The sequence below is a fragment of the Fulmarus glacialis genome, unplaced genomic scaffold (genome assembly GCF_000690835.1).
Source record: "Fulmarus glacialis isolate BGI_N327 unplaced genomic scaffold, ASM69083v1 scaffold9041, whole genome shotgun sequence".
Lineage (NCBI taxonomy): Eukaryota > Metazoa > Chordata > Aves > Procellariiformes > Procellariidae > Fulmarus > Fulmarus glacialis.
In genome coordinates this window covers 33,390-43,163 of record NW_009193422.1, presented here as the reverse complement: position 1 = coordinate 43,163, position 9,774 = coordinate 33,390, and the positions used below count along the sequence as shown (strand labels likewise).

Genomic DNA, 9,774 nt, shown 5'->3' with positions numbered 1-9,774 from the left:
ATAGCACATATTCTATATTACCAAAGGAATCATTATAATATAGCATCTAATCACTAAAAGAAATTCTACAGATGACAAACCAGTAGTAAATCGATTACTTCACCTACAGATGAAATGCAGTCATTCAATTCCATACAAGCAATATTGTACAAAAGAGATGGCCTTGCTGGGGTTGCATTTTTATGTAATACAGGTGTTGAAGGAGTTCGGCTCATACGGAAACAGAAAACTGTATACAATTGTAATTCAAAATACCAAAGAATATCTGGACCTTGAGCTTTACTAACCTTCATGTTTAAGTGCATGGATTTTAAGAATAGTTGCATAGATGGATAGGCTCTCTTTTCAGTAGCATTTAAAAAATAAAGGAGCACCCTTGCTAATATTTCACATTATTAGCATTTAAGAGTAATTCACATACCTGGTTTTAATGTTTTGATTGCCACGGGGGTGGTATTATTCCACAGTCCTTCCCATACCTCACCAAACTGACCAGATCCTAATTTTTTCAACAATTTCAGAGATTTTCGGTCTATCTCCCACTGATCGACAGTTTTATAAGACAAATCAAAAGTAGTAGGTATTTGTACCTGGTAAAAGAAAATAAATAATACAGTAATTGAGACTTCCAATATTTTTTCAACAGCATATACAAGTCATTGTTAACTACGTCATGTAAAGTTGCAACTGATATAAATAATGCTTCCTTAGAGTACACATACACATGATAAAGTAAGCTGAGAACATAAAATACAGCCCACATCCTGGGTACTTTTTGTTAGAAATTAGAAATACTCTAAAGAAAATATCCTGCCATTAAAAGTAGAAATTAGAAATTCTCTAAAGAAAATATCCTGCCATTAAAAGTAAAAATTAGAAATCATCCCTCTAGCAAGCTTTTTGAACAGTGACGTATTGTTTGCCTGAACCTTGTGGTTTTGTCTCAGTAATTACTTACGGACAGCTAGAGTTATGAAGTTGGAGATTTCATCTCCATATACATTTATAAAAAGGTATTCATAAATCATGATTTGACGTATTTTCTCCTCCAGCCACACAATGATTTGTTCAAAATGGCATGGTATTTTATTATTAACATGTCAGCTTCAAGAATGAAACTGTAGCGCTACCCAGAACTTTCTGACAATAAGCAGATCATCAACATTTTGAAATGGCAGAAGCAGATATGGGTTTAACACCTTCTGACTGATAGCTGATGTGTTAGCTTACAAAACATATGTACAATGCACAATGTAGCATCTGCTCTTACCTTTAGGCATGGCTTTCTGAGCACCACACAGAGGCCATCACTGTTCTTACTGTAATAGTCAACAAACTCATTCAGAGTTTTGAAAGTTTTCCTTCTGCTTAGGAAAAAGCCTCCTTCATCCAGCTTTCTGATCCTGTAGTGCTTCACAGATACACCATCAAAAACTAAGAAGATTTAAATATATTAAGTTTCCAGGAGTTATAGCAATGGTACAATATAGCTTACGGCCAAACCATCATAATTTTCCTAAATGTATTTATGAGGACTTTAAAATAAATTATTTTAGTTTCAAAGATGACAACTATACAAAATCTCTTTCAAACCAAAGCCCACTGTTTAGATAGCTTAACATATCTAGTCTATTGGTCTTTAACCATTCAGGTTCAGAGACTCTTGCTTGCACCGTAAGAACTGACACAAAAATACACAAAGACATCTTCTGTGAGGCAGCTCCTATTTTCAATCTTTTAAGACACCAAAACCAGCTGGGAGCATCTAATTCACAGTAATCATTTAATCAGTTTTTAATATTTCATTTATCAGTGTTAACATTCTAAATAGCAGCTGCTGGGCTGGCAGGCATTTTAGAGCAAACAGAAATACCCTCCACACGGCCATGATTCTCCGGAAATCACTCACATCTTCCATGGGTCTTACTGAGTTTTGTGCATGTTCGGAATATGTAAAAATCAGGCCAATAATGCTCTGGTTTGAGTAGCTGATGATTCCCTTTCCATTGAAATGTGTTTTATTCTTATCTATTCTTTCTTAATCAACAAGACCTTTCTCTCCTCACCTCCTATAGGTTATTTAACTGTATGTCATGACACCCAAAGTGTCCTTCCTTGTGACCGTCAGAGCCCTCTTGGGAGGTGTCAGAAGGAAGGCTGGGCCACTTCATGCTGGGGCTAGACCTGGACCAGCATCAGGCCAGAGATGGACAAAAAAATGCACTGCCACTCACCTAGTATGTTATCTAAGGAATATTAGGCTTGTAATTGTCATTTCTGACAGCTCTGTCATATCTGGCTTAGAGCAGTGGTCTCCAAAGCAGAGTGCGTGCAACCCAGGGAATGTGCAAGGCAGTCCATTGGGGTGTGGGAAAAAATTTTTTTTTGTACCGTTAATAAAGAAAATAAAATAAATATTTTTAAAATACTGTTTATATTATCTTCATCTCATCCTTTTAATTTTTTTTTTTTTTGGTGTATGTTCTATAACGTACATAATCTATCAGTACAGTAGTACATGTATATAATTTACAAATAAATAAATAAATAAACACATATCGGGGGTGAATGCTCAAAAATCTTTTTACTGGTAGGGGTGCACAATCAAAAAAGTTTGGACACCACTGGCTTAGACATCTCCTTTATACAGGAATTTCAGCAGTAGCAATGGCAGGCTGAGCGTCAGCAGAGAGGGCAGTTCTGAAGAGCTGGAAAGGGGTGTAATCTCTCATTTAGCATGACACTCCACGACTGAGACATCCCTGTCCATTTCCAATGGGCAATGGAGAGCCAGTGTTACATACTGAAGGGTAACTGATTTAGCTCTTATCATCAGAGGGGTATCCCACCCTGCATTTAATGAAACAACACACTGCTTTTCCATGATGAGTGAGGACAGAGCTCTCAAGGGGAGGCGGATGCTCCAGTTGCCATCCCGGTCCTCATCACCCAACATTACACCTTTCCAATAGGTCAGGTGGCTCCTTCCACACCCATCAATTTGGGAGATTACCATTACTGTCCCTTTCTCAGGGCCCTCATGCAAGATGAAAGTCTGAAAAGCAAAAGGGAGGCATAGGGGAAGGGCCTTCTGCTGTTTACCTCCAGTATACCTTTTAGTAGCCAAAATTCCAGCAAATAATTTAGTCATGTTGACTAGGGGCTACTCTTAGTTAAATAATTTAATGGAAATATTTTTCAATCCTAGAAGCAGCCTTACTCTGTCACATTCAAAAATCTAATCTAAAAAATTGTTATTGCTCACCCCAGGAGATATTATAGCTGATAGATCCTTGATATTGTAACACTGCATGGATTTTGGCAATCACTTTGGTTATACTAACAGAAGAATACACAGCCACGTATTGTATGTAGAAAATATTATAGAAAATTATGGGTTGCATGCAATTAACAAAGCTGATATAAAGTATAATTTTTCTCACTGCTTAAGTGATTAAGTTAAAAAGAAAAATTTCTCCTTCCTTAAGTACTGTCATGTATAAGCAAATTTTTTCTACTGTACTGTGCGATTGTCACGCCATGCCACCAGAGGGCACACAGGAGCTGTTGAAAATACTAGGAGATTTTATCTCTGCCACAGGTAATATTTTGAGAGAGCTGATTTACCAATTTACAATTCTGCATGAGGACCAGGAATAAGAATATTTGTAAATATAACTCCATAGTATAAAGATAATTACATCACACTTTTCAAATGCCATTTCTTTTTAATTTAACGCCTTATAATTAGTATTTTTTAATTATAAAATGCATGCATATTTTTGAGATGTATCATTTGGAAATGTGACTGAACAGTAACAACAGACTGGAAATGTAATGGCTTTTCCAAAGCTCACAGTAAAGTGCATCTGGCCAAATGAATTGCTACTTATGATGAATAAAAGGCCAACAGGATGACTATGTTAATCCAGTCTCAGTTGTACATCACAAGTGATAGTAGTTTGACTACCTGCTTTATTTATTAGCAGCATTATAATTATTACTTGTGAAGCAGCTAATGTCAATGCTAGAGTTGGTTTGAAGGCTGTGCTATAATTTCTTAAATGAGCTTTGCATGAAGCCTTATGATTGGCAGCATACAGGTCAGGCAGTGATGCATGTGGAGAATCTGGAGAAAATTTCTGCTCCGATACCGTCTTTGCTTGTCATAAGCAGCTGAGATCAGTGCAGTATTTGACAAGGGGCTGTTTACTTGTATCCCAGGGCTGAGTCTGGCTGTACGAGTCCTGCACCGCACACTCGCAGAGCTGCAGCCTGGTGTGGCTCCTCTGCCCAACACGACACAGAGCACGTGTCACTCAGGGAAGAGCTAGCCATAACCCCCTCGGTGCGTCCAGTCATCCCTACATCCACGCCAGACTGTTTAACAGGACAGGATCACAACTTCAGCTTCACACAGTTTGACAGCAACTAGGTTTGAAGACCGCAGTGGTTTTCTCCTCAACTTGCCCTTCCCAAAAGAATCACCACACCCCATTAGATTTCTTCATGGGTTTGGCTTAACAAAAGTGTTCTCCTCTCCCTGCTTCCCATCTTCATAAGGTTGGGCCATGCAGAAGTAGATTTTGCCCCCGCAAGGACGAGAATAAAATAATTTACTACTCCTTTCCTAGGGCAGCAAAATTTATGGTGGCATCAGCAGAGTCAACGTCTTCACCAAATGAGTCACGGAGACACTAAGGCAGCATTACTGCCAGTGTCCCAACATCTCTCCTGTCAGCAGTCCTCCCCCAGCACAACCGTGCAGTGCTGCTGGCAGGAGCTGTGCTGGCTCTCCAGGCCCAGGGTGGATGTGGGAGGAGGGTGGCTTATGAGATCACCCTCGCCAGCACAGAGCGGGTGCAGGGGCTGCTCCGAAATTGTTCTCCTGCTGCCGCCATCATTTTGCCACTCCTATCAGTCTGCTGCCTTAAACTATTACCTATTTTTTCCTATGCTGAAAGCCAATCTGGCCTAGAGGAAACCACACAATCTTTTTTAGGAGCAGGGAAAAAAATGGAAGAAAACACAAACCATTTACATTGTTATTTAATGCAATCAGTCTTTCAGATACCATTATTCAGTGGGGGGGGAAGTAGAAAGCCTCCTGCTATCATTGGCAATGACACTCAATTAAGCCGAGCACATCTAAATTATGGCTTTTAATTAAAAAGAGGCAATGTCTAAGATGGCACCAACATGTTTAAAATTTAATATATTTCACACCAGATGCTGGAGTCATCAACATAAAAATCTGTCGACAACATGTGCATTTTTAAAATGGGAAAACCTATTTTTGAAATGTCAAACACTTTAAAATGATAGCAACACATCTCAGTGGCCTATCTGGTTTGATGTGCTTTCCATTTAACCATTCACAGTTGAGAAAAACCTTTCTGAATATGACTTTTTATTTTTAATTTAAATAGTCATTTATCATCTAAATCTTACAAATTGTGAGTTTTCCCATCAAAGCAAGTTAGAAGTGAAAAGTGTCATTTTAATGAAAGGTAGGGTTTATTTCTTTTCCTTTTTTTTTTCCTAAGGACATCCATTTGTCTCCCTCATTAACATTAAGTCTCTTATACATTGCCCATATGAGTATGAAATCAAGCATGAAAGTCATAAAATCAGTTTATGGGTGCTTGGGTAAAAATCTTTCTTCCTTTTCTACTTCTTTTCCTTTTTAGCTTTATTATACTTAAATGTTAGGCTGGAGAGAGAGTTGTAATATTTTCTTAAAGACCTTAATTCTGAAAGCCAGGTTGTCACTCTTCTAGCCGTTATCATCTACCCTGGAGTGAAACCAAAACAGCAATAGCAGGTACAGCAACCCCAACCAGTTCTACAGAGGATGGGGGTCTATGTGCACCGAAAAAATTGGAAACAGAAATTAGGGATATATTCCAAAATATCAGGTTGTGACTTCTGCCCTGTCAGTGTATAAGCTACCATGCAGATAGAAGCCATCCAGGACCTCCTAAAAGAAATACTCCTGAATCATTATTCCTCAAGAAAACACTGCTTTTTTGCCTCATTTTTGAGTGTCTCATAACTCCTTCTGATGGAACAAAAAGGAGAGAGTCAGAAAAACTGCCTTCTCCATAGCATCTGGTGAACTAAACAACCTTCCTTCCAACTAATTCTACCCACAGTACAGTCCACTTAATTATTTGTTTTAGCATGCACTAGCTCTCCCAAAAGTAGACATAAGTAATGGGATTATGGACATACAATGTCTGGACCATTATGTATACTATTAGGTTGGAAGCAAAAATCTTGCACAACACAAACAGACACCATTCAGTCAAGCCTATTCAGTAAGCAGCAAATAATATTTAGCTCTTCAGGATGAAGTAGTGTGTTGAGGCTAAATTACATTCAAGTCTGGGAAGCTGCTAAAAGATCTAGCAGCAGTGGTAAATCATGTCATTAATACTCACTCTCTACGGTCTGCTTCAGAGTTTATTCTCTTTCTTTGCCTAAAAGAGCACAAATGTGTAATAAATCTGAGATGACACGCATATACATGCATACATGCTCCGAGGGCAACCCATGTTTGTGCATGAAGGAGGGCTGGCTCCTGTAGCTGGAGCCTTGCCTTCGCATATATTATGTTCTTCAGCACCACTCTTCCCTTCCTTCATCAAACAAACCAGCATGGAAGAAATCCACACTGATGGTTTCATATCTTGCTGTTATCAGCCATCATCAAATCTCCTGTTCCCAAATAACCTTGTACAGAAACCTGAAAAATGTCTGCCACAAGCTTTTATAATTGAATCAAATATACTAAACCAGATAGAATATAGTTTCTATCCATGATTTGTAATGAAAAAATTAAACAGCAGCATCAAAGGATGATCTCATCCTACCACAAATGCTGGCCTAATATTTATTTTCATTCTCTTGGATTTTTCTCTGCGGTACTTCATAGTTTAAATAAGGTAGTGCTGCCTTCCTGTTAGAGAAGTAGTCAGGATGCAGGGTGAAGAATTAAGATTTTGAATCTTTCCTAGAAGGCTACAGTTGGAGAATAACAAAAAGAAATTGCATTTCCACCCCTAGGTGCACAAGCACAAGAGTTTTCATTGATTTTTAGTAAGGCGTCATGTATTCAAGTGCCAGCATTAAGCAGATAATACAGGCCTGTCTACCCTTCCCTGCATAACACCACACGGTTATCAGTCTAGCCCAGTCCTTGGATGAAATCAGTTCACTGATGAAGAACACTTGAAGGAAGCTGAAACCACGTAAGACAGGGATAAGTTGGCATAGAGAGGGAAAGCATTTTGAAAGGTTTCAGGTTATAATACAGGCTTTGGATAAAAGGGTGCACACACACGGGTCAGTTCAGTCGCAGCTTGGGAGCAGTCCGATTCCTTGCTGTTGTTTTAGTTTTCTCATCAGAGCTTCTTGGCAAGAACAAGCTTCCTTGAGGGAAAACTGAAGACTATGGAATGAGCTCTCCCAGAACTGTATTTATTTCATAAACTTCCCTGTATTTCACTCCACAGGCAACATGTATTTCTTTGTCTTGGCAATAAAAAGCAACCTTCCCATTACCACAAGACATTGCAGGTATATACCCTTTCCTTATGATTCAGAAAGAGAAACCAAGAATGTGTCAAAAGTTCATTAAGCTGCTTAATGTGTTTCTGTGTAATGCTCAGAAGATGACTGACACATAAGCATCCAGGCAGAAGAGGAGTCAATATGAAAGAATCTGGTCATGCACAAGACATCTGTCATTTTACTGACATAATTCTGCATGTGATAACTTACGGTATTCACAAACACCAAGAGTCTTCAGTGGTGTGTGGAACTATATAGGTAGAGCACATTAGGAAGTTTGGGTGTATAGCCCTGTTGTCTCAGGGACAACATTATACTCTTGACTCACACTCGTACAACAAGTTTGACAGAAAATGTTCACGGAAAACAACCAACGAACAATCATGTTTACTATCTAATATGGTAAATATCTATGACATGAAAAAGATGACATGTACATACATGTGAGTAAGTAAAATTATTATCAAATAAGTGTCCTTATTGATAGTCTTTTGGATTCAAATAAAGGACTTTAAATACATTTCAAAACCCATCATCATCACAAATCTAACTTTTTACTGATGTTTACAACTAACTTTTCAATGAAATATAACTGATTCTAAAGTAGAGCTTTGAAGATCTTCCTATCATTTTGCCCCTGAAAACAAATAAATATAAACCTAAGGGTGTGCTCTAGCAGAAATCTCGTTTTCTTAAACTGCAGATATCTGCCAACATGGTTTAATTTGTATTTTGTGTACTAATCAGAACAGTAGTGTACAGCTGTAATGTATTTTTCAGCATTTTAATCATGATAGTTTCTATTTTAAGGCAGCTGGCGCACTAGAAGTACTAAGCATAAGAAAGTTAATTTCTGTTCTGAGCATATTAATAAACAAAGCCTACAAAAATAAATAAATAAGTAAAAACCCAAATGACTCTTACCAAGTTTTCTTATATATCTCCCGGGAAAGAAATGTTATCATTAACTTAATTTCACTTTCATGCCCACAGTTTATTGTTCTCAAAACTGAAAAAGTCCAGATCACCTGAGAAATTTTTAAAACATGGTTTAAGATGAAAAGCTAGAATATACCTGAAAGTGAGTATTCGCCTTTTAGACTTTCACTTTCTCGAATTAGGAAGGCTCCTGCTTGGTTTCCAGGGTACGACAGTTGTCTCTCGGCATCTGCTCGTTTGATTGGGCCAAAAAACCATCTGAACAAATAAAAAACATTAATTTTACCAGTCAGTGAAACATACCAGGAAGACAATTTAACTTTTATAAACATGCTGCATATTTACTAAAAGATAATCTGTGCTATGCTAATTAAATTCCAATAGCATGGGGGGGGGAAGCCAACAAGAACTACACAACAAATTTATTGCTTAGAAAATATTGCTTACACATTTGAAAGAAATCTGGATTTTACTGCTGATGGAAAGTCCTATTGATTTCAAAGGAATGAGAATTCAGAAGTGACAGACTGGCCTTGACCCAGGAAAAATTCACCAAGAAATTTTGCCAAGGCTGCTGTGGCAGAAATTGAGGCCAAGTCCACTGATGCCACTTGAACTATGTAGAGGTGCGGGTATGCGCTAACATCCCGACCTCTTAAAAGTCAAAGATCCCTGAAACTGCAGAAGGGCTCTCAGGTTCCAAGAGGTAAACCACCCTGCAGCCTTCCCCATTCCACTGCCACGTTGATACCTCAAATGAGTTATTGGCAATTTTTCAGCTCTGCTGCTGTTAGACAAACAAAACCAGTATGTTCCTCAAGTCACAGCAAACATCTCAATATCCCTGTTCTGTAACAATCTACTCCTATCTATGCCTTTTAAAACATATTTTTCCTCTCTCACTAAACCCTGTAGTTTACAAGGACTTGTTCAAGCAATAGTTTTAGTTTGCTCCTCTGAGGGTACTATTTAGCTCTTTTGCTGCTTTGTAGTGAGTGCAAATTAAGTGGAAATAAGACTGAGATGAGTCAGCATTTTCAGCTGGGGCGGCATTCAGCTTCCATCCAACAAACATACAAAGCTCTTTCCAAGATCAGCTCCACCCCTTATTTGAAGCAAATGACAATAAATAGCTATCAGAAATATGCCATATACTCATTGGTGAACGCCTTTTAAATTAATCATAACTAAACCTATTATGCAAGCTTTTAAGATAACTCAATGTATCGCACCACAAGTAAGTTGCCTATTCAGCTAACC

The 9,774-nt window shown here is 38.2% G+C and overlaps 1 protein-coding gene across 1 annotated transcript in view; it reads right to left on the bottom strand.

Moving 5' to 3' along the window:
- Window positions 1–421: 421 nt before the first annotated feature.
- Window positions 422–9,774, bottom strand: part of LOC104070025 (tyrosine-protein kinase FRK-like) — a gene marked incomplete at its 3' end in the record, with an annotated part of 31,093 nt that continues 21,740 nt past the window's right edge. Inside the window, exons 2-4 of the mRNA XM_009587449.1 lie at window positions 8,651–8,772; window positions 1,271–1,434; window positions 422–590 (exon numbers count right to left, since the gene is read on the bottom strand). Coding sequence (XP_009585744.1) covers window positions 422–590; window positions 1,271–1,434; window positions 8,651–8,772 — 455 coding nt within the window. The remainder of the gene's footprint in view (window positions 591–1,270; window positions 1,435–8,650; window positions 8,773–9,774) is intronic.